At 35.3% G+C, this 25695-nt stretch overlaps 1 protein-coding gene and 1 pseudogene across 1 annotated transcript in view; one reads left to right on the top strand and one right to left on the bottom strand.

The window, feature by feature from the left end:
* Positions 1 to 25695, top strand: part of MCF2L2 (MCF.2 cell line derived transforming sequence-like 2) — a 190589-nt gene that overhangs the window by 34150 nt on the left and 130744 nt on the right. The window contains exons 3-5 of the mRNA XM_039850564.1: positions 658 to 772; positions 19318 to 19408; positions 21747 to 21866. Coding sequence (XP_039706498.1) covers positions 658 to 772; positions 19318 to 19408; positions 21747 to 21866 — 326 coding nt within the window. The remainder of the gene's footprint in view (positions 1 to 657; positions 773 to 19317; positions 19409 to 21746; positions 21867 to 25695) is intronic.
* On the bottom strand, positions 23328 to 23964 carry LOC120592991 (zinc finger protein 396-like; annotated as a pseudogene).

The following is a 25695-nucleotide window of genomic DNA, read 5'->3' as shown; positions in this document are numbered from 1 at the left end:
TGATTATGCCTTTTTATAATAATAATAACTATCACCATTTATTGAGCACATAATATGTAATAAGCACTCTGCTAAGGTGCTTTTCATATGTTCTCACTTAATCCTCACAATACCTTTTGAGGTAGTTACAAGCAGTATTAACATATATATTATTCATGTATATTATACATATAAATATATAAACTCGTATATAAGTTAAGTATCTTGCCTAAAATCACATAGAAATTAAGTGGCAAAGCAGGATTTGAACCAGGTTGTCTGATTTTAGAGCTAACTCTCTTAATCACCATGCTATTTTTAGCTTTGATATTTACTGACTACAAAAATGAAGAGAAATAATATATATTTGTTTTGGCATTATTTACTATACTACCTACGCTAAAATAATTAAATCAACATTACCTTTTATACAATAACTATCTTCAAAGAATTAAAAAATTGAATTCTCACATCACTGAGCAAATATGAAGGAGGAGAGAGACTTGATTAAAAATGATTCAGTGTCAACCTTTCCACATTCTACTGTAAAATAATATAGATTGAAAAGGGGGAGACCAATGCACATCTCCCAACTTGATATTAGTCAGACTCCTTTACCTGGAGAGGTGTGACATGAAAACATTTTGCTATTATCTTGACTACCCATTTTTCTTGCAGGAGGTCGAGGGAAAGATGGTGCCCCCATCATCACTTTTCCAGAGTTTGTGGGATTCAAACACATCCCAGATGAAGACTTCCTGAATGTCATGACCTACCTGACTAGTGTTCCCAGGTGAGCTGAACACAGCATTCTGCTACCTTCCTTGTCACTGGCTTTATTCCGCATTTCCCATGTGGCAGGGCTGAATTAAGATGTAACTTTCCATAGGCACAGCTCTCACTGGTATATAACTTGGTCAATTTCTCTTATCCATTAGTCACAGATGAGTGATGTGTAATGAGACTAGAAAACAAAGATACATGAACATCATGTCTCTGAACATCTGTCTCTGTGGTGCTTGTAAGAGTTACTTAATAAACATTGTTGAGTGAATGAAAAATTGAACAGCCAAAGCTGTCTTTGTACCTTTAGGTTCATTGTTCTAGATTAAGGTGATTCTGACTTCCTGGGGCCTGTCTTCTGGGACACATGGCTACTGCTCAAGGAGCTTAAGCCATGTTAGGAATTACTTATCTCCCCTAAATAAGGAATTTAGGGACAGATTTTATAATTGACATTGTTGGATGGAGAAACTAAGGCACAGAGCAAGGAAACTGAAAGGCTAGAATGAAAAATGTGCTTGTAGTGGAGACCAAAAAAAAAATGACAGAGATGCTTTCAGGCATCCATTACTTCCACTCTCTGCAGCATGGGTCTCACATCTTCATGCCATTTAAGTTAAGAAATAGCCAGGTCTCCAAAGATTGGAGTGCAAGGAAGAATTCATATTGGTGACAGTCATTTCACAGAGATAGAGCTGGGAGTGAGGTCCAAACCCGATTCTTTTTTAAAAGATTTATTTTCAATTATGGTTGATATTCAGTATTATTATATTAGTTTCAGGTATACAGCATAGTGGTTAGACATTTATATAATTTACAAAGTGATCCCTCACAATTAATCTAGTACCTACACGGCACTATACATAGTTATTACAATATTATTGAGTATATTCCCTATGCTGTACTTTATATCCCCTTGAGTATTTTGTAACTACTAATTAGTACTTCTCGATTCCTTCACCTTTATTACCCAGACTCCCAACCTCCCTTCCATCTGGCAATCACCAGTTTGTTCTCTGTATCTATGAGTCTGTTTCTGTTTTGTTTGTTTGTTTATTTTGTTCTTTAGATTCCACATATAAATGATATTTATCTTTCTCTGATTTATCTGGCCCTTCTAGGTCCAGCTATGTTTTTGTAAATGGGAAGGTTTAATTCTTTTTAATGGCCAAGTAATATTCCGTTGTATATATGTACCACCGATATTGTAAATAATATTACAGTGAACATAGGGGAGCATATATCTTTCTGAATTAGTGTTAGGGAGCTTTTTGGATAACTACCCAGAAGTGGAATTGCTAGGTCATAAAGTAGTTTTATTTTTAATTTTTTGAGGGGTCTCCAAACTGTTTTCCATGGTGGCCGTACTAATTTGCAGTCTCACAAACAGTGCATGAGGATTCCCTTTTCTCCACATCCTTGCCAACACTTGTTGTTCATTGATTTATTGAAGATGGCCATTCTGACAGATGTGAGGTGATAGCTCATTGTGGTTTTAATTTGCATTTCTCTGATGCTTATGCTGAATATCTTTTCATATATCGTTTGGCAATCTATATGTCCTATTGGGAGAAATGTCTATTCAGGTCCTCTGACCCTTTGTGTGTGTGTGTGTGTGTACATGTGTTTATAATCTAGTAAATATCTGCATTTGATGGATGTAAAATTTGCTAATACTCTATAACTCTTTACTGAAAAATTATAAATCTCTTGGTTCATAAGGAAGTTATTTATAAATAAATAGTTTTGTTTACTATGGAGAAATAAATAACTTCTTTCCAATAAATCAGGGATTTTTTTAGCCAGTACATTACTACACATGAAACCAGAACCTAAATTATTTCTGAAGTAACAACAAGTTAATGTTAACTATTTTAATGTTGTATTCCTGGTTATGATGTATATCATGTTAACAGTATAGTATGAAGCAGGAACCCACATGATTTGATATCTATATTATTACCAATCTAGATATTCACTGAGGTTAGCTATGCCTTGTCTTATTAGATATCACAGTGTTAAGGAAGTTCTGCTTGTAGATAACACAGATCTTAAGGTGAAAAAGATCTTTAAGAAAACAGAAGGTATAAATACAACAAATTTGGTCATTGAAACAATTTCTATTGTTTCTTCTCTGAATGGAATTTTTAAGAATTATTGTACCAACTGAACCCTATTACCTATTAGGCTTTAGGGTAGGTGCTGAAAATACAAAGATGATAAGAATGTTCTTGCGCTACATGGTATTACTTTCTAATGGGAGGACATAGGTAAACTGACAGTTACAAAGCAAGGAGATTAGCATCATAATGGAGGCATAAATCTGTAGCTGTGAGAGGGCTGAGTCCTGGAAATGCTTTATTCATTTTTCTCCTGGCCTGAATTTCAAATGAGCATTTGCTTTCTACTTGAAACAAAAACGTCCTGGATTCTTTAAATTTTTTTTTTCCTTTGTACCCTTCATCAAGCTTCCCCTAATGTTGACATCAAAACTAATAAATTAACATTGGTACAGCATTTTAGTAGGTTGTGTTTCCTTTGTCCCTAATCTGTGACAGTTCCTTAGATGGTTCCTGCCCATTTTTAATTGGATTTTTAATTTTTTTGGGTGTTGAGTTGTGTCAGTTCTTTATAAGTTTTAGATATTAACGCCTTATCAGATGTATCATTGGTGAATATCTTCTCCCATTCAGTAGGTTGCCGTTTTGTTTTGCTGATGGTTTCTTTTACTGTGCAAAACATTTTAGTTTTAGTAGTCCCATTTGTTTATTTTTTTCTTTTGTTTCCCTTGCCTCAAGAGATACATCAGAAAAAATGTTACTAAGAGCAGTGTCAGAGAGTTTACTGCATATGTTTTCCTCTAAGAGTTTTATGATTTTGGGTCTTACATTTAAGTCTTTAATCCACTTTGAGTTTATGCTTGTATATCGTGTAAGAAGATGGTTTAGTTTCACACTTTTTTACATGTATCTGTCCAGTTTTCCCAGAATCATTTATTGAATAGATCGTCTTTACCCCATTATATATTCTTGCCTCCCTTATCATAGATGAATTGACCATATAGACATGGGTTTATTTCTGGGCTCTCTATTCTATTCCATTGATATATGTGTCTTTTTTTATGCCAGTACCATGCTGTTTTGGTTACAATAGCCTTATAGTATGGTTTGATATCAGGTATTGTGATACCTACAACTTTGTTCTTCTTTCTCAAGATCGCTGTGACTATTCAAAGTCTTCTATGGTTCCATATAAATTTTAGAATTGTTTGTTCTAGTTTTGTGAAAAATACATTGGTATTTTGATAGGGATTGCATTGAATCTATAGATTACTTTGAATAGTATGAATATTTTAATAATGTAAATTATTTCTATCCATAAGTACAGTACATGCTTCCATTTATTTCTATCTTCTTTAATTTCTTTCTTCAATGTCTTATAATTTTCTTAGTACAAGTCTTTTACCACTTTGGTTAAATTTATTCCTAAATATTTTATACTTTTAGATATAATTGTAAATGGCATTGTTTTCTTAATTTCTCTTTCTGATTGTTCATTATTGATGCATAAATGCAACTGGTTTCTGAATGTTAATTTTGTATCCTGCTACATTGCTGAATTCATTTATTATTCTAATAGATTTTTTTGGTGGAATCTTTAGGGTTCTCTAAATGTAGTATCATGTCATCTGCAAATAATGACAGTTTTACTTCTTCCTTCAAATCTGATTCTTAGATATTGCTGTGTCCACTCTCCAGCAAAGTAGACTGGCCCCACCCTCCATAGTTTGTATTGCTAATGATATCATCTCCTACTTAACTAACGTATGGTTTGGAATTTACACAACAGCTGCACACGTGTGTGTGTATGTGTGTGCTCCCGCACATGCTTTTGTGCTTGCTTTCCATCTGCCTCATGTGATCTAGTGGTAAACACCAGCTTTGTGATTGAAAGGCCACCTGGAGTCTGATCCCACCTGTGGAGATTAGGAAGTTGATTAGTTTGCTTTAACTATACCCACTCTAAAAGATGGGTTTTTTTTTGTTTTGTTTTTTACCCTCTTACTTTGGAAAGAAGGCTATGGATTTATTTTTAATGTACTTCTTCAAAGTTCCGTGCTTAAATTCCATTTCACCAATTCCCTCCCTCTCCTCCTTCCATCCCCACATATGGTATGCATTATGTAGGCATGTGAGGATTTGGGGCTTTGTTGGTTTGAGGTAAGGATACTGTGGTCCCCGGGCCTTGCTTATGTGGTTCTCTCTGCAGGAACATCTTTCTAGGCCTGGCTAACTCCTACATATTCATTATTTTGCTCTCACAGACTCTATTTCCTCAGAACTCAGAGCTTACCCCTTGTATAGCACCATAGTAGATGAGAATACCATTAGACCGTGAACTACTCAAGAAGAAGAGCCAATTTCTTCTTCTTCTTTTTAAATCTGTAGCCCTGGTACAGTGCCCAGCACACAGTAGGTTCTAAAGAAGAAATGTTGGTAGAATTTTCAGTTTTGATATGATTCATTTCAGTCAGAAGGTATTGTTATAGGGTGAGAAGGGGAACAATGACTGAGAGGAGAATTCTATTCCTCTCTCGTATCTTGACCTCCCTGGGCTGTAGGGAGTTGAACTTGGTCTCCCTCTTTGGCTTGTTACATTCCAAAATAATCACCCATCATTTTAGCACCTTCTCCTTCTGTGGGGAGCAACCAGGAAGAGAGTGAGCAGGGAGGTGGGCAACAAGTGGATGTGCCCACCCCCCATTATATTTGTTTTAAGCTCACTAATTTTACTGAGTCCCTGGATGCAGTCATAAGCTAAATGAAATGGGTGACTTTCACCTTGTACTTACAGCCTTTTCTGAGTCACACTGAGGATAGTATATCAAGTGCCATCTCAACCAGTGTAGAGAGAAGCACTGAGGGGTAGAAACTCCCATCTCACAGATATAGAAAATTAGACAGAACAAGGAAGCTCTTGTTTGGGCCTGATTCCTTTTTTCTGCTCTATGTTCCTCATATAATTGCTGGTAAAGGAGTATTTTCCTTTCCTCGAATGCTCTTTGTCTCTTGAGAAAGAGTAGCTGTCTGACCAGTTATTCCCCTTTCCTCCTCTTGGCCTTTGCTCATACCCACTCCCAGCCCCACCTCTTGGATTCAACATAAAACAGAGACAACAGGTAAGAAGGCCTGAAAGGGGAATTTGCCATGAACGTTATTGTCTAGCTTCCATTTCAGATTCCAAAGATTGAAACCACCCTAGTTCCTTTTATGATTCTTATTTATAAAAATTTGCATCTTCCTACATGTTACCGTGGTCACCAGGCATGAGAGCCCTTCCTAGGTTGCAGAATGTTTTATAGGCGGTGGCAGAGGGCTTGTGACTTTGAACCAGGAAGAACTGATAGAGTAGAAGAGAATGACAGGATACTCAGGACAGGGAAAGGATATTCATATGTTAATTAGATCTATTGTTTTCCTCCTCTTTGTCTTATTCATTTCTGCCTTTATCTTTAATATCATCTTCCTTGTGCTTTTGGTTTGCTTTCTTTTGGTCACTTTTTGAGTTGAAAATTATATTTATTTTTATTTTATGAATGTAAACGTTAAGGTTATGAATTTTCTCTGATCCCTTCTTTAAATGTATCTTATAAATTCTGATATGTAGTATTTTTATCACTATGTTTTAGAAATTCTGTAATTTTATTTTATATTTCTCCCCTAACTGAAGAGTTGTTTAATGGAAGGTGTTTTGATTTTCAGGTGTTTTTTTTTTGTGGCCTTATAGCAGGATCAATTTTTGTGGATGTTCCATGTGTACTTGAGAAAAATGATGAATTCTCTATTATCAGGATGTAAATTTCAACACATACCCATTACATCTTCCGTATTGTGTTGTTTAGGTCTTGGATAACCATATGGATGTGTTACGTTTGCTCTGTCTTATACTGAAAGTGGTATATTAAAATCTCTTATGTAAAGTGTGTTTCTGTCTCCTCATATCTCTTTTAGTGTCTGCCTTATAAAGTTAGTTATTATGTTATTTGGAGCATAGATATTTATAACTATTTTATCTTTATTGTGAATCGTGACTTTTAGTATTAAAAAGTGTTTCTTGTTATGTTTAATGCTTTATGGCTTGAATTACACTTTGTCTGATATCAAGACTGAACCCCCTTGCTATTGTTTCCATTTGCTTAGTATACTTTTGTCAATTTCTTTATTTTTAGCCTTTCTGAATCACTTAGTTCTGGATTTTTCTCTTGTATACAGTATATAGTTGGTTCTCACTTTATGAGTCAAATTGAAAATCTTTTCTTACATTAGATGAATTAAACCCATTCATATTTATTGCTATGACTGATATGGTCTCAATTTTGTCATGATTTTGTTATAACTACTAGGTATATTTATTGCATTTCTCTACATGATGTGTTTTCTTTGCTCTTTTTTTTTTTAATTTGCTATTTAGGATGATTTGTGATTTTGTCCTTGTATGTATACCTTTTTTTGGTGCCATTTGTCATTTTCGACACCATCTTTGATTCCCACCTATCACCTCTACAACAACGTCCTTGTTATTTTCTCTTCTCCTCGCCTTTCTTCCTCCATCTTTTAACTTGCATTATTTCTATATGTTATTCTTCTATCATATTTAGTATTAGACCTACAATTAAATATAGTCAATTAATCCCTTTGCTGGTTTCTCCAAGTTATCTTTTGATTGGATCTTTACTAGAGTCTTCAAAAAGGGATCCTAGGTACAGAATTTCCTGAGTTTTTACATGTTTATAACAGTTTTTATATTGCCTTAATACTTGCAAACCAGCTTGTCAGGATATAAAATTTTTGGTTCACACATTTTGGTGATGAATTGTTACAGGATGATGTTCCATTCTTGTATTTTGCTTTTGAGAAGTATGATGACTATCTATTTCTCTTGTTCTAGTAAATTATTTTATCTTTTTGCCTGGAGGTGCTTAGAATTTTTACTTTATTCTTACAACTTAACAGTTTAACTAAGATATGTCTCAGAGTTGACTGTTTCAGATCTACTTTCTCAGGGGCCTGCTAGGTCCCATCAAGTATATGTAGATTCAGGTCTTTTTTTTCACTTCTGGGAAGTTTTTTTGAATTATACTTGTGAATATTATTTCTGTTCTTTCATTTCCTTTTTAGTCTTTAGGGACTTCGATTATAAGTATGTTGGCTCTTTTTTGTCTGGCTTCAATTTCAACCACTTGCTTTCTGACCTTTTACTGTCCCCGCCCCCTGCCCCCCATTTTCAGTCACTTGTTTTCTTTATGTTATTCATTGTCCCTTATTAAATTTTTGTTCAAATATGTTATCCCTGTGTATCTTGTAATTTAGACTGCATTTCTTGTATGATTCTATCTTTTTCTTTTATTTTTCTGACTTTAAAAATCTCTTATTTTTTCTTTTCTTTATACATTAAAAAATCCATTTCCGTTCTTGGTTTTTGAGTTTCTTATTTAAGGTGTTCTCCCCCATACTTCCAAATTCTTGTTTGTAGACATGTAATTCATTATGTTACAGAGTTTTTTTTTTCTGCTTGATGACTAATTTTTTGGAGGAATTTGCATTATCTAAAATGTTTTTATAAAATAGACTTTTTAAAAGAGCAGTTTTAAGTTCACAGCAAAGTTAAGCATAAAGTTAAGAAATTTACCATCCAATCCTTGACCCCCACCCCACCCAAGGTACAACCTTTCACGCCAGAGTGGTACAATGATGAAGTACATTGACACACCATTGTCACCCTAAATCCATAGTTTATATTAGTGCTCACTCCTTGTGTTGTACATACTGTGTGCTTGGATAAATGTATAATGACATATATCCACCATTATCATATGGAATAGTTTCACTGCCCTAAACATCCTTTGTGCTCTGCCTGTTCATCTCTCCCATGTCTCCGACCCTGCAACACTTGCCGTCTACTGATTCTTTAACTGTCTCCATAGTTTTGCTGTTTCCAGAATGTTATGTAGTTGGAATTACACAGTATGTAGCTTTCTCAGATTGACTTCTTATTTGTACACACAGACCCAGGGAAAAGCCCTGAGACTGAAAATCTACTCTGTTATTGGAGGGCACAGAAAAACTAAAAAAAGAGGCAGGCCGCACCAGTCTGGCAATGAACAGTTCATTAAGGGAAACTTACTATGAGGCACATCTTGGGCATCGGCGAGACAAGTGGGTATCCTCTACACTGCATGGCAGGTGCTAAAGAATTGTATAGAACAGAGCAGGATGGATGGGGCACTGATGCATGACCCATCCCAGATAAGGGAAAATACCTTACATGCTTGCCCCAGGACAGGGCAACAGTTTGTTTTAGGAACAAGCATGCTGTGGGGCATAGGGGAGAAGTCGATCAGATAGTCTCTGAGGGAATTTACAGGACATAATATCATTTGTGGCCCAGATCTAGCTTGTGGGTATGACAGCGGTCACGTCATGGAAGTCTCCTTTTCACACTTCTTTCACTTAATGGTATGCATTTAAGTTTTCTCTATGCCTTTTCATGGCTTGATAGCTCATTTCTTTTGAGTACCGAATAAGATTCCATTGTCTAGATGTACCACAGTTTATCCATTCGCCTCCCAAAGGACATCTTGGTTGTTTCTAAGTTTTGGTAATTATGAATAAAGCTGCTATAAACATCCATGTGAGTTTCTGTGTGGACATAAATTTTCAGTTTATTTAGGTAAATACCAAGAAGCTTGCTGGATCATATGGTTTGAGTATGTTTAGTTTTGTAACGATCAAATGATCAAATGATCTTCCAAAGTGGCTCTACCATTTTGAATTCCCACCATTAAATGAAAATTCCTGTTGCTCCACATTTTTGCCAGTATTTGGTGTTGTTGGTGTTTTGAATTTTGGCCATTTTAATAGGTGCATAGTGGTATCTCGTTGTTTTAATTTGCAATTCCTTAATGACATATGTTGTTAAACATCTTTAAATATGCTTATTTGTCATCTGTGTATTTTCTTGGTCAAGATGTTCATTTTGGTTTTCTGCCCATTTTTAAATTGGATCGTTTGTTGTTTTCTTAGTGTTGAGTTTTAAGGTTCTTTGTATACTTTGGTTAAGAGTTTTTTGTTTTTCGTTTTTTACTATATCTTTTTCAAATATTTTCTTCCAATTTGTAGCTGATGTTCTCATTCTCTTGAAGGTAAAAGTTTTGATTCTTATTGTTTTGTCCTCTTTATAGTAACTTTGTATAGATGAATACTTCTTGCATCTCTGCATTTAGTGGACAGGGTTGGTAGTTTGGGGTGGTTTACAAGATTCCTAATTCAAGAATACTATCTTTTGTTAGTACATCTTTTATCGATGTACTTTTAAAGGTGTAGATCATCTTTTATTGATGATCTTAACAATTAGTTAGGGGAAAAAGATTTGTATCCTTGATTTTTTTTCTCTTGTTGGATGCTAAAATTTACCTCTTGCATCTTTTTGTCTTTATCACATAGTCACTATTTCTCCTTTCCTTTCTTTTTCTCTCATAGAAGCTTTACCTTTCCAAGACTTCCTCTTTAAATCCTTCTCCATTTAGTACCATGATTTACCAGGACTCTCTTTTTAGTATCTTTGCTCTTAGAGTGAACTTTTTTTTTCTAGAGATGGTTTTATCTCAATCTTGACACTCTCTATGTATTAGTCAGGGTTTCTTGGAGAAATAGAACCTGTGGGACTTGAATGGGCTAAGGGATGCCCAGATAGCTGGTAAAACACAATTTCTGAGTATGTCTGTGACGTTTCTGGAAGAGATTAACATTTGAATTCATGAATTGAGTAAAGCAGACATGGATAGGTGCCATCCCATCTCTTGAGTGCCCGAATAGAACAAAAAGTTATAAGAAGGGTGAATTCTTTCTCTGCCTGAGCTGAGACATCTCCTGCCTTGGTTTATTTATTTACTGTACTGTAACTTTTTTATTTTAGAGTGTACTCTTTCTACTTAAAAAAATGTTTGCTGTAAAATAATATGCTGTGTTTTGCCAGCAGCAACCTCATACATCTTGTGTTTACGTTATCTCTTGATCATATAATTTTCTCTTGTACTTGATTTAATCTTGTGTTGTTTAGTTCATCATGGCCCCTAAGCAAACAAAATCCACTGCTAATGTTGCCAGTAAGAGGCCACATTGAGTGATAGACCTGGAAACAAAATTAAGAGTGATTAAGGACTACAAAGGTGGAACATCAGTAATGATTTTTGCTCACCGGTCAGGCATGCTCCATTTCACCATAGCTACGATCTTGCAAAGCAAGAACAAAGTGACAAAAGCTGTTAAAAGATCTGCTTCACTGAAGGCAATGAAACTAACAAAAATTCGAGAAGCAGCGATAGCAGATATGGAGAAACTTCTAATTACCTGGATTGAAGATCAGACACGGAAGCGTCACCTTTTCAGCCCCATGACCTTCACAGCCAAAAGTAAAAGCTTGCTTGCGATGTTGAAAGAAAAGGCTGAACCTGGCTACGATGTTCAATTTAATGCTAGTTCACGGTGGTTTAAATGATTCAAGAATTGTTATTCACTATCTAATAAGAAAGCGAATGTGAGTCTGTGAGTGTTGATGTGAAAGCGGCTGAAGAATTTTTTGAAACTCTAGACAAGCTGATCATGGAGGGAAATTACTTGCCAGAGCAAATTTTCAATATGAATGAAACCTTTTTATTCTGGAAATTGGTGACTGAAAGGACTTTTATCCATTAGGAAGCCAAATCAATGCCATGTTTCAGGGATTTTTATGGACAAGATAAAATTCTTGTTTAGAGGCAGTGTTGCAAGCTACAAATTGAAACCCTTTGTGATATGACACAGTGAGAATCCCAGGACCTTCAAATATATCAGTAAGTATACACTGCCAGTTTACTATAGGAGCAATAAGAAGTCATGAATAATATCCCATTGATATCAGTGATAGATTATCCAGACAGAAAATTACTTAGAAAACAGTGGCCTTAAGTGACAGATTAGACCAGATGGACTTATTGATATTTTTAGGACTAATTACCCCAAAGTAGCAGAATACATATTTTTCTTAAGTGTGCATAGAACGTTTTTCCAGGATAGACTACGTGTTAGGCCACAAAACAAGTCTCAGTAAATTTAATAAGATTGAAATCATATCAAGCATCTTCTCCGATAACAGTGGTATGAAACTAGAAATTAATTACAGGAAAACAGAAAAACACAAACATATGGAGGGTAAATAACATGCTGCTAAACAATGAATGGGTTAACAATGAGATCAAGGAAGAAATAAAAAAATACCTTGAGACAAATGAAAATGAAAACATGATGACTCAAAATCTGTGGAACACAGACAAACCAGTTCTAAAGGGGAAATTTATGGCGATACAGGGCTTCCTCAAGAAACAAGAAAAATCTCAAATAAACAATCTAACCACACACCTAAAGGAATTAGAAAAATAAGAACAAGTAAAACCTAAAGTGAGTAGAAGGAAGGAAATACTCAAGATCAGAGTAGAAAATAAATGAGATAGAGTCTTAAAAACAATAGAAAAGATCAATGAAACAAAGAGCTGCTTCTTTACAAAGATAAACAAAATTGATGAACCTTTAGCCATACTCATCAAGAAAAAAAGAGAAAAACAAAAGTAAGACAGAGAAAGACAAAAACCATATGGTTTTACTTATATGTAGAATCTAAAAAACAAAATAAACAAAACAGAAACAAACTCATAGATACAGAGAAGAAATTGATGGTTGCCAGATAGGAGGGGGTTAGGGGGAAAGAGTGGAAAATTGAAAGGGATTAAGATGTACAGATTGCCAGTTATGAAAACAGCCATGGGGATGTAAAGTACCGCTTAGAGAATAAATACCATGTCCATCACAAAACTTTTCTAGTATTTTGGGATCAGAACACATTTACCTCAACTCTTATGTTTAGTCATATTCAGAATGTCAGTTTTGACTCATCAAAAGTTCAATCAGGAGTTACTAAGATAGGAAAACGAAAAAATATGTGAAAATATTTTCCATACTAAATATGTATATATATACATGAATTTTGTATGAATTTTATAGCATGAGCATTGGCCTTAGGGTCTGAAGACTTCAACTAAATCTTAACTCTACACATAAGTGTGTGACTTTGGGCAAGTTATTAGTTTTTAAACATCTCTCAGTATTAGTTTTCTCATCTATAAAGTGGAAATATTATGACCAACCTGGTTGTGAGGATTATACTAAATAGCATTTATGCAGTTGTCTAGCACATCATAAGACCTTAGTGTTATTTAAAAGTAACAGTAGAGATAAAAACAGCAAAGTGTTACCTAAAGAAATACATTGTTCAGAAACCCCATTTCCTGTGCATTTGGTTTAGTTGAGGTTTTGATGCTTTTGTTGAACTCGATAGGGTGGAGCAAAAAACCCACAGCAGTTGATATTACTGTATGTTTAGAATGTAAACCTTTTGGGAAGACTGCCTTTAAAATGGTTGTGATTCATTATTTCTTCTTTCTGAACTATGGCCTATGCACAATGTATCAGGAGACACAGCCCTTTATGTACACAGGTACTTTCCCAGTAGAGCCCACACCGTTTACCCAGATGCTCTGGTTTTGGGATTTGTTCTGCACGGAGCTAACAAGAACCTTGTTGTAAGAGGCATTTGCCCGCAGTTTGGCTGGGAGGCCACGTGGGTTGTCAGTTGATCTTATTTCATAGATCAAAAAACAGCCTGTGTTTATGTACTATATAATATTTGCTGAGCCTCTCTCAGCTCCACCTTGTTTAAGAGTTCCAGATGCTCCCTCACAACTCACCAATGATTGTTTGATTTAAAGAAAAAAAAAAAGAAAAAGCAAACACTAGGAACTGCAAAATATACAGAATAAACCTGTCAGAGATAGAAGCAAATCTGCCGTAAGATGAAATCGAAGGAGAGTAAGACGGTAGGGTTCAGAGCCTGCTCATTAGTATCAGAATTCCGAGTTTGAAATTCAGTTGTGCTAGTGTGACATCAGGCAAGTCATTTTATTTCTATCAGCTTTTGTTTCTTCATCTATAAAAAGGAGATAACAATATCTATTTTTTGGATAACTATATATATGCAGATAACAATATATCTGTTTTATAGATAACAATATCTATTTTAGGTAAAATATCTATTTTGTTAAGATTAAGTGATATAAAAAATTAATGTGCCTGACAAATGATGGGCGCTCAATAGATAGTAGCTATTATTATCTAAAATGATCATTTATTATTAATGTCAGTTTGTTTTTGCTGTACTACAAAATTTTTGCTCATCTTTATATCCTCTTTGATCAGTCTGACACATGTTGGGCACTTGATAAATAGCGATCTTTCTTTTTAAATTTTGTCATTTTTTTTCACAACTTGAATTTATTTTATTCTTTTGGTTTTTAAACTTATAGTTTACATAGAGTAGAGTACACAGATCTCAACTGTATAATTCAATGAATATTTACCTGTTTATATACCATGATCAAAGTGTAGCATATTTCTGTAAAGTTTCCCTCCTCTTCTTTTCCATCTATATCTGCACCCCTTACCACCTCCTTTCTATGCCTCCCTTCCCCAAGGAAACTACTATTCTGACTTCTATTACCATTGATTAGAAAAATTACAAAATATTTGAGAGTTAAGCAACCACCTCTAAATAATCCATAGGCTAAAAAAAGAAATTACAAAGGAAATTAGAACACATTTTTAGCTGAATAATAAAAATATATCAACAATTATATGATGTAGCTAAAACAGTGATTAGGAGGAAATTGTTGCTTTAAATACTTATAATAGAAGAGAGGGAGGGTTTAAAATCAATGATTTAATCTTCCACCTTAAGAAGTTTAACAAAAAAGAGAGAGAATGACAGTGAAACCCAAGGAAAGGAAGAAGGAAATTGTAAAGAAAAGAAAAAAGAAAGATAAATGAAATAGAAAACAGAAGAATAATAGAAATCCAGTTTACTTACATGGAGATCAGAAATACACCCTTTGCAGTCCTTTAAAATTTGTTGAGATTTGCTTTATGGCCTAGGACTATTTTGATAAATAATGGATTATTTTGATAAATGAGCATTTGAAAAGAATGTGGTATGTCTATAGTTGTTGGATGTCAAGTTCCTCAAAGTCAGGTCTATATCCTTACTGATTTTTTTGGGTGCTTGTTTTATCAATTACTAAGATCCACCTCTGTGTATTTACCTATTTTTCTTTTAGTTCTATCACTTGTTGATTATTTTGAAGCAATATCATTTCATATATACACATTCAGGATTGTTATGTCTTCCTGATAAACTGCCCCTTTTATCTTTATGAATCATTTATCTCTGCCAATACTCCTTATCTTCAACATTGCTTTTTCTAATATTAATAAAGCCACACTGGCTTTCTTCTAATTAGTCATCATTGCATGGTATACCTTTTACCATATTTTTTCTTTCAATCTATCTCTGTCCATAAATTTAAAATGTATCTCTTTTAATCAGTATTTTTACTCTGAAACTATTTATCTTTTAAATGGAGTAGTATAGACCATTTCTACTCGATGTGATTATTGAGATTGCTTGGTTTAAATCTACCATCTTGCTGTTTGTACCATCCACAGATGGTACTTGTTCCTTTAGTTCTCCTTTTCTGTTGTATTCTGCTGTGGCTTCCAAACAAAATACCTTAGACTTGGTGGCTTAAACAACAGACATTTATTTCTTTACAGTTATGGAGGCTCAAAGTGCAAGATCAAGGTTCTGGCCGATGCCATTTCAGGGGAAGGCTCCTTTCCTGTTGCAGACGGCTGCCTTCTTGCTGTGTTCTCTCATGTCAGAGAGAGTCCTCTGGTATTTCTTCCTTTTGTTATAAGGGCACTGGTCCTACGGAATTAGGATCCTCCCCTTAATGTCCTTATTTGACCTTTATCACCTCCTCATAGGCCCTATCTCTAATTACGGTCACATTGGGAGTTAGAGCTTCAACATATGAATTTAGTCTATGGCACTTACTCTCTTTTGAATTCTTCAAATATTTTCAGTATTCCACTTTATCTCCTCTATTGGATTTTCAACAACTGGTTCTCTAGTATAACAACATATATCCTAAAGTTAGCACTATCTCGAATTAATTTCGTACCACTTTATATACAATATAAATAGTATAATTTAATTTCATCCAAGTGCTAGTTTCAATAATATACTTGCATTTACTTTATCCCATCCTTAATGCTATTATTGATATATTTTACTTGTATATATGTAATATATTTAATAATACTTGATTATTTCACTTTGAATAGTCAGTAGCCTTTTAGTGAAATAAAAAATGTAGTTGATACTATTTATCTACATTTTTAATGTGTACAGTGCTCTTCACTCCTTGCAGATTTGGGTTACCATGTAGGATTATTTCCTTTCAGGAACATTACCAGAATAGACAACCACTACTTCATGTGAAAGTCTCCTCTAGTATTTGCTTGCTGTAGAAGTTCTTAACTCGCTCTGGAATGTGTTCATTTCAATTTCTTTATCTTCAGTGTTTTCTAATGTCTTTAAGGACAAATATGAGTTTAATTTAACCAATTTTTTTTATAGGAATGAAAGTCTTCCTAATTAGCAGCTTAACTTAATTACCCATATATTTATCCTTTTTCAGACTGTTTATTTTTCTTGTACCTTCATGCTTCTAACTTCATTCAGCCTGGAGAACATCTTTTGATGTTTTTTGAAGTATAAGTCTACTGGCAATAAATTCTCTCAGCTCTAGTTGTCTGGAAATGTTCTCAATTTACCTTCATTTTTTAAAATGAATTTTCAAGGTGTATAGAATCCTAAATGGGTGGTTTCTCTGGTCAATACTCCAAAGATACCATTCCATTCAATTATAGCTTTTATAGTTTCTGTCAAAAAGTCATTAATTTTGTTATTATTCTGAAGGGAATGCATCTTTTTTTTCACTGGTTGCTTTTAAGATTTTCTCCTTATCTTTAATTTTAAGCCACTTGGCTCTTATAGGCCTAGGTTAAATTTACTTTGTATTTATCCCGCTTGGAATTTAAAGAGCTGTTTGAATCTGTGAGTTGATGTATTTAATCAGATATGGAAAATTACTCATCATTATTTTTTAAAATATTATTTCTGTAGCATAGTCTCTCTGCTCTCTTTTGGGACTTCTGTTCATGTCCCACATCTCTTCTACATTCTGTTCTTTTCATTTTTCACCTGTGTTTCATTGTGAATATTTTTAATTGATCTGTTTTCATTTCCACCTATCCTGTCTTCTGCTGTGTTCAGTCTGCTGTTAAACAAATTCTAGATATTGATGTTTTGTAATTCTAAAAGGGACATTTGATTCTTTATTATAGATTCTAATTCTCTGTTGAAATAATGCATCTTCTAATCCATTTTGTTTACTTTTGCGGTGTTTTCTTAGCATATTGATCATAGAAAAGTTTTTGTCTGCCAACGACAGGGACATCTTTGAAACTGTATCTATTGATTATTTTATCTCTTGATTATTGTTTACTTTTTCCTGCTTCTTTGCATTTCTATTAATTTTTAATTTTATGCTGGATGTGGTAAATGATATGTTATAGAGGCTAATCTACTTACAAACAACATTGAGTTTTAATCTGCCCTGCCATTAAATTTCTGGTGGATCACCTTAATTTTTCTGAGGACTGGTTTTAGCTTTTCTTAAAGCAACTCCATTTCTGTTTTGTTCTTACTCCTAGAGTGTAGCCTTAGTCCTATGTCAACTCCTCTGGTGTTTCATTTATTATAAATTATGGGCTGTATAGAATTTTACCTGAACACCGAGGGTGTTCATCAAAGTCTGTCTCTTCTGGCTAGGCCGAAACACCAGTTGTCTTTCCTCAGAACTATGTTAGCTTCATAAATTTCTCATCAGTCTCACATGTGCAGTTGCTATTTTCTGCCAGCCTCCTGGATTCTCCCCTAAGCTTGCGGGGCCCAGGAACTGACCAAGCATTAAAGTGAAATTTCCATGAAGATTTCTGGGGCTCCCTCTCTCAGGCTTCCCTCCTTGACAGCCACACCCTTCAAATCATAGCCACTTTTCCATCCATAATGCCTATTAGCTGCCTCTTCCACTCAGTGAGCTCTACCTTCTTGCACCATTACCTGGAAAATGTTTCTAATCAGAGAACCTGAGTCAATATGGAACTGTGATAATGGGTTGGTCTAGTGATGTTTACTTCAGATCAGCTATTTATGTTTTCTTACAAATTTTGATTAGCTCTTCTATCTTATTCACATAAAGATAATTTTTAGAATAAAGCTCACCTTTTACCAATATTAGAGAATTATCAAAGGTTTATTATGGGCCAGATACTTTTTGTATACTTGATCTGTTTTAATCTCCATAATGAGCACGTAAGAAATAATAATAATAATAATGAAGAAGGAGGAGGAGGAGGAGGAGGAGGAGGAAGAGAAGGAGAAGGAGAATAGTTATATAAAGTGTTACCAAGTGCCAGGCATTGTTCTGAACATTTTATACATCTCATTTAATATTTTACATACCCATTTAATTTTCACATCAGCCCTATAGATAGGTATTATTATCGTTCCTACTTTTCGATGAGGGAGTCCAGAAACTATAGAAATTCGTGTGTCCCTCCCCCCACCCCACCCCCCCCCCACCCCCTGCCTACCGTACTGAAATCCTAAATGGTGAAATTCAGGGTTTCAAAACCCTTGGCGGTCTGACTGAAATCCATGCTTTTAACCATGTCACTATTAGAGGTATTGTTCTCATTTTACGGATAAGGAAACTGAACCTTACAGAATGACCTCCCCAGTGTCAGAACCAGTAAGTGGCAGGACTGCGGTTTGAACCATGCTTCAAAGCCCTTGCTCTTTCTTCTGTACCATACTTCTTCCCAAAGAGAGAGAGAAAAAAGTTTTCCCTTTTAGAACTTTAGTTTAAAAGGATTTTGTGAGAATTTTGAGGGGACTTAAGAGGGGACCAGACAGCTTCCTTTTGGTCTTAAGGAAAATAACTTCTCACCAATATGGCTTGCTGGCCATTTAGGGCTAGGCACTAGAAGGGAGTTGTTTTTCCCATTGACATGTTTTATTTTTGAACACCTCTCAGAATGACTCCTAGGGAAGGATATCGATAGCTCCATGAATGCCTATCTTGGGAGTGGAAAGATGGCAGAGCTCAGCCTTGAGGTCCTCTGTCTACACTGGGCCATGTGATACTCAACTGACATGTGCATCTTCCTTCAGGTGTGAGCATGTGTATTCTTGAGTGTTTCACACATTTACCAGACAGAAACAGGGGCCTTGAGAGAGTCTGAGACATCAAGTATTTCTGTGTTGGTTAGGCTGCCAAATGAGATGAGGAGAGAAAGTTAGTTCCTTTGTCAGGGAAGTTAGATCCAGTTATTCCTTTGTGTCATGCAGGGTGTTTACACATGAGCCTGGAGTGTCACAGAGACTGTAGAATGAACCCATGTGTCTAACCTGGTCTCTGATACTGACTACCCTTTATTGCAGTGCGGAGGCTGCCAGCATCGGATTCGTCATTGTTATTGACAGACGAATGGACAAGTGGAGCTCCATAAAAGCATCCTTGACACGAATAGCTGTAAATATTTACTTTTATGCTTTTTTATAAAAGTAATTTAAATTATCTATTCAGTTATTTCATATTGGAGTCAAAAGGAAAAAGTGATTATTTTATGCCAAATTTTGGGAAGGTCTTTGTAGCAGAAGCTGTTGTGTCACATCTGTATTCCCTCTGCCTCCTGAAGGTCACTGCAGAGCATTTTTGAGCATGTCAAAGGTTTCCCGAGTCTCTCTACTTTATTAATTTCTCTGGTCACCAAAGAGAGGCAGGTAGAGAATGCTAGGAAGTTAATGCTCCAGGAATAACCTGCAACTATTGAGTAATGTGAGTTGAGGGATAAATACCCCAGCTTCAGTGGGACAATTCTGAGGTATGTCCCTCATTGTATCTCAGGGAGTCCCAGCCCTTCTTGCTCACAGCAGTCCCCACTCAATGAAACACTGGCTCTCTGGCCATCAGTATCTCACTCTCACCCTCCCTGCCCCAGCTCTTCTCTATGCTTCCTGGGATCACCTCCTCAATACATACTTTATACCCAAATACTTGTAATCGTGTTTGCTATGGGAGGCATCTAATTTAAGACAGTCTTCGTTTTAGTATTGAAATTATTTTTTCACATATTACAAAGACACTTGGCTAAATTAGACAAATGTTATTTAACTAGCTTGACTGGAGGTGTGCTTGCTTTTGGCATTAAATTCTTTTTAGCATTAAACTTTGGTCGGGTTTCCTTTTCAATCTTAGTCTGATTTTGATCCCTGTTTGCTGCCTTTCAGCAAGTAGATGTGTCCTTTCTCTATAAGGACTTCAGCAGGGCACTCAGCCACACGGGCAGGCAGAGACACCTCATGGTGAGCCACACCAGCATTTTCACCAAAGCACAGGCTCCCTGGAGCAGGATAGGACATGGTAGGATTGTAATATGTGTGGAGAGGCTGGGACAGGAGAGAGATATTTATGTTTACTTACAGAGGCAGTCACACATACAGATAGGTGCACATAGAGTCTCTCCCATATTGCTTTACAGCCTCAGCCAGATATACAAATAGTTTCTCATTTGTCCTGTCATGACATAACACAATGTAAGGTTCTTCTGTTTAGGACCTTGCATTTCAAAGATCGGAAACTGGAAGCCTCCCTTCTTTATGCATGCATTGTTTTGTCCCTTTGGTTTGGTTTTGGCTACAGGATTTATTTCGGGGATAACTACAATGATGGTTGATGCCCTGAGGATCTGGACACTTGACAGTGCCCATGACTATTCCAGAGGTCTGGCCTCTAGTGAGTTCTGATTTCCCAGAGTCCACAGACAATGTTGAATCATCTAATACTCGAGCATAATTTGTCCAAGAATTACACTGGTGACTTAAAGTATTAAAGATACTGTAGTGCGGGATCCCAACACCTGGCTACCAATCAGAATCTCTTCATGTGCTTATTGAAAATACGGATACCCGGACTTTAGCCCAATCCTAATGAGTCAGAGTATTCCAGGGCACAGACCAGATTTTTTTCTAACAAGCATCTCAGGAGGTTGCTTTTGGGAACCACTGGAAGAATGGAAAGCCACGAGCGACGGTAGATGTGGATTCTACCTTTGTCACTAAGTTTTTATATGAATCTGAGTTATCTCATTTCTTGGGACCACAACTCAAAATGAGGACAGGGCTTTCTAGAAGCAACTTAGCAATAATATGCATCAAGAACCCTTAAAATACTAAGTCTTTGACTCAGTGATTCTTCTAGGAAGCTGTGCTATAGAAAATGTTCCAAAATGTGGATAAAGATGTTCATTTCAGTGTTATTTATAATAACAAAAATATGGAAAAGCCTAAATCCCTAGCAATTAGAGATAGTTAAATAAATTTTGCATCCATGAAAACTAATATTTCCAAGAATTTTTAATAACAAGAATGAAAGCTCATGGTATTCAAATTAAGTGAAAAGGCCAGTAACAAAATATTTCTACAATGAGTTTAACCACAATAAAAATATTTAAGCAGATAAAATAGCCTATAAGTAATTAGGTTAAAACATCAAAAATGGTTATGAGATCATGAGTGGTTTTCTTTTTCCAATGTATACTTTTATTAGTTTTCCAATTTTTTAAATAACGAGTATTAATTATTTTTATAATTGGAAACATTTTTTATATTTGTTTGATTTGGTTTGGTTTGGTTTTAAAGGAGAGATTTGGATTATCTGACTTCCAAGATCTCTTTCATCTCTGAAATCTTGTGAAATATATTCTCTTTGGCATTCATGGTGTGTACTTTAAATTTGTCAGCTATGGTCTTCGGCCAGAGGAGACCAATGGTTGTGATATTTGCCTTGACACTTTTCATGATCCTTCCAGGTAGCATTTCCAGGAAACTTGCAGCTCATATTCATCCTTCGTCCATCTAGCTTTATCCAGAGGACAATCACGGACATTGGCATTAAATACTATCGAGATGAATTTAAAAAGAAAGTGCCGGCAAGTATGACCTCTTATCTTGTCTCTATTTGGTTAGGGCATGTGGAGAAAATGGCAGTAGAACTGGTTTTCTGAGAAGGTAGGACTCCACTGGTCAGGAGGGAGGGCATCTGGGCAGAGGGAAACAGGGTGTATAAGGATGTGGAGGCAGGAAGTCCACACTTTATGGTCTATGAGGAAGCTCTTTGTTGGAATACATATAGGATAATCTTTTGGAAGAAAAAGTAGGAAACATGGAATAGATCTGAAGTGTAAAGATAAAGATTCTGGATTTCATTCATTCGGCAGTGGGAATCTAGTGAAGATTTTTGAATTGGAAAGTGACTTGGGTAAGTGGCACTGGAATTATATAAATCTGAAGGTGTTGTCTAAGACTGTAGAAAAAGATTGAAGGAAGGAGAGAAATTGTAGTAGTATGGAAGAAAGAAAATAAGGATCTAAAATATGGGGGCAGCATAAATACTAGAAACTGTAGAGTAAAAATAAAAACCAATATCGTGATACTCATAAAAGGAAAACAAATTAAAATGAAGAGATTAAAAATTTTACCTATAACTTTGACGGAAATGCGGGGGAAACAGTCCCCTTTATACTTTGCTTATAGAAATGAAGTTGGTAATGGCCATTATGAAGGACTAATTGGCAGTGTTTCTCAAAAGTTAAAATGTACACACTTTTTGATCTACCTCTAAAAGTTATTCTACAGATACTCTCACACTTCTGCACAAAGCTACATATATAATAATATTCATTACCTAATTGTTTGTAATAGTAAATGATCAGAAACAACTTAATGCCCAGCAACCAGGAGTGGTTAAATAACTTATGGTTTACCCAATCATTTAAATATTTTGTAGCCATCAAAAGTAGTAAGATATGGTAAAATCACTATAGAAACAGTTGACATAACTTTATACGTTTATAAAGTTAAACATATACCTAATCTATGACCCACCAAAGAGAAATGAAAACACACACCCACCAAAAAATATGCACAAGAATGTTTACCAGCAGGTGAGAAGATAAAGAAATTATGGCATGGAAAAATAAATACTGTAAGATTTCGCACGCAGGGTCTAAATACCAAAACAAATGAACAAACAAAACAAAACAGAAACAGACTCATAGATACAGAGAACAAATTCATGGTTGCCAGAGGAGAGGGGGCGGGGAGATGGGTGAAAAGGTGAAGGGTAATAGGAGGTACAAACTTCCAGTTATTAAATAAATAAGTCACAGGGATGTAACATACAGCATAGGGAAAACAGTCAATAATATTGTAAAAACTTGTATAGTGAGAGATGGTTACTAGCTTATTGTGACAATCTCATCGTAAGTTAGATAAATGTTGAATCACTATGTCGTATACCTGAAACTAATATAATATTGCATGTCAACTATACTTTAACAAAAATAAATTTAAAAGAAATTGTGGCATGTTCATGTAATGAAATAGCAACATTAAGCTATAAAAAAAGGAGTGAGGTCAGCTTCCTCTCTGTTCTCTGGCTGGTGCTCTTGCAGCCAGGCCTGCAGCTTCTCTGGCAGGATGGCCAGGAACTGCTCCGGCACTAGCAGCTCCAGGATCTGCTTCTGGGTGTACACCTCTGGCCTCAGCCACTGACAGCAAAGCTCCCGGAGCTGGTTCAGAGCCTCCGGGGCCCAGGTGACTCCTGGTAGCCAAAACTGCCTGAAAAGTCTCTAGGCTGTTGCAGCTTCTCCAGTGGAGGCTGGAGTCCAGATTACAGGCCTCTTCTTCCATCTTCACTACCAGAATGCTGTCGGGCTCTTCTGAAGTTTGTGGAAAGAGTGTTGATGACTCTCTCAATTTTGCAGACATATGGATCGGGAATAGCTCAGGACTGCCAGGCTTTAATTTTCAAGGAGGTAAAGTACTCCTTATGGATACTTCTTAAATATGATTAAAGAAACAAGTGGAAACAAGACAAAGACAAATGCTTCTTAGAACAAGAAAACTAACATTGGAAACAAGGCTGTACAGAAAGTACTGCTCTTAATCTTAACATAAACCAGGCTTTCAAAGAATACTTCCTTCTTTAAGAGAATCAAAGAGCCAAGATTAATTTATATGCATGAGTAATTCCCAATTTATTCTGAAAATCATGCCCACAAGGCTAAAGAGCGCAATGATAGACCAGCCAGGATTCCATAGGAGCTCCTGGAACATAGAAATCAGGAAGCAATTAATTTTTTCTAGCCTGCTGCTAAGAGCTCTAAGAAACAGTCTCATGAGAGAAGTACTACTGTGTGGATTTTTTTCAATGTTTACTAATTTTAAAAACAATATCATTTTGACATTAAAGAGACCATTAAAAAAATAATCTCAAGAAAAAAAAGGAGTGAAGTACTGTACATGCAGTAGCCTGGATGCATCTCAAAAATATTTTTTTGAGAAAAAGAGGTTAGACACTAATGACATACTCTGATTCTTTTTATACAAAGTTCAAGAAGAGACAAAACTAAGCTGTGATGATAGAAAATCAAACAGTGGCTGCTATTAGGGGTGAAGGATAGTGGGGATTGATCGGAAGGAGGTACAAGAGAACTTTCTGGGGAAATGTTCTATATACCTTGATTGAATGGATGGTATTACCTGTATATAAACATTTGTCAAAACTAATTGAACTGTACTCTTAAAATATGCATTTTGTTCATGTAAATGATATCTCAATTAAAAAATGAAAAAAAAACCCAGAAAAATGGTTAAAAACAGATAAGAAATCTACAGTGATATAGAAAAGTTTTTAATACATATTTTTCATTTTATTTTTGGTTCAGTTGGGAATAATTTCAAACCAATAAAAAAAACCTCAAGAATAAGAATAGCACAAAGAACATTGAATGCTCTTTACCTAGATTTATTCACCTGTTGTTAACATTTTATCCCCTTTTGCTTTATTATTCATTATCTGTTTCTCTACATACGTTATTATATATCTATAGGTATATATTTTCTCTCTATACATCACATATTATATTATAAGTTAATGTAATTAATACCTATATTACATTGATAGTAATATGTTAATACATATATAACACATACATAAATATGTGTACTTATCTCTGTATAGTATGAATAATATATGTTACACATATATTTTATATATAAAGAGATAAATATATATATAAAGCTATACAAACACACATATACATATACATAGTAAATGATTGGAAATAGTTTAATGCCCAACATTAGAGGACCGGTTAAATAAATTATGGTCTACCCAATCAATAAATACTTTGATAATACTTAATAAATATGTAAATACTTTAATAAATATATATATACATATAAAAGTATGTAAAGCTGATGCTGCCACAGGAGGAAATGAGAACAAGGTTTGAAGGACAAAGTTTATTATACTCACAAGTCCCAGAGAGGAGGGTTACCTTGTGCCACATAGGCCCACAGAAGAAGCACCAGGAGGCAGAAGCAAGATGAAGGGAAAAGCTAGACCAGAGCCTTTATTGGGGTTTTCACAGAAAAGATGAGAAAGAGAGCCCTGGCAGATGTGGAATGCACACCTCCCTCTCCTGTTAAGTGGAACAGAAGATGTGCAGCCTGGCCCAGCAGGATAGATTTCCGAAACTCCAGGCAGTGGGCAAAGTTGCTTCTTCTGCCCAATACGATGTTGCATAATGGTACTTAAAAAAAAAAATTCCAAGTTTTACCAGAGCAGCTAATGTTCTGAGAATAAAGATCCATTTTTCACCTGATAATTTCTTGTTATATGTCCTATAATTTCTAATCCTAGAAAGACTGAAAATCTTTTTTGAAACTCCTGAAAGTGGTTTGTAAATATTA

Source organism: Pteropus medius, unplaced genomic scaffold (assembly GCF_902729225.1).
Source record: "Pteropus medius unplaced genomic scaffold, Ma_sr-lr_union100, whole genome shotgun sequence".
NCBI lineage: Eukaryota > Metazoa > Chordata > Mammalia > Chiroptera > Pteropodidae > Pteropus > Pteropus medius.
This window is presented reverse-complemented; position numbering and strand designations above follow the sequence as displayed.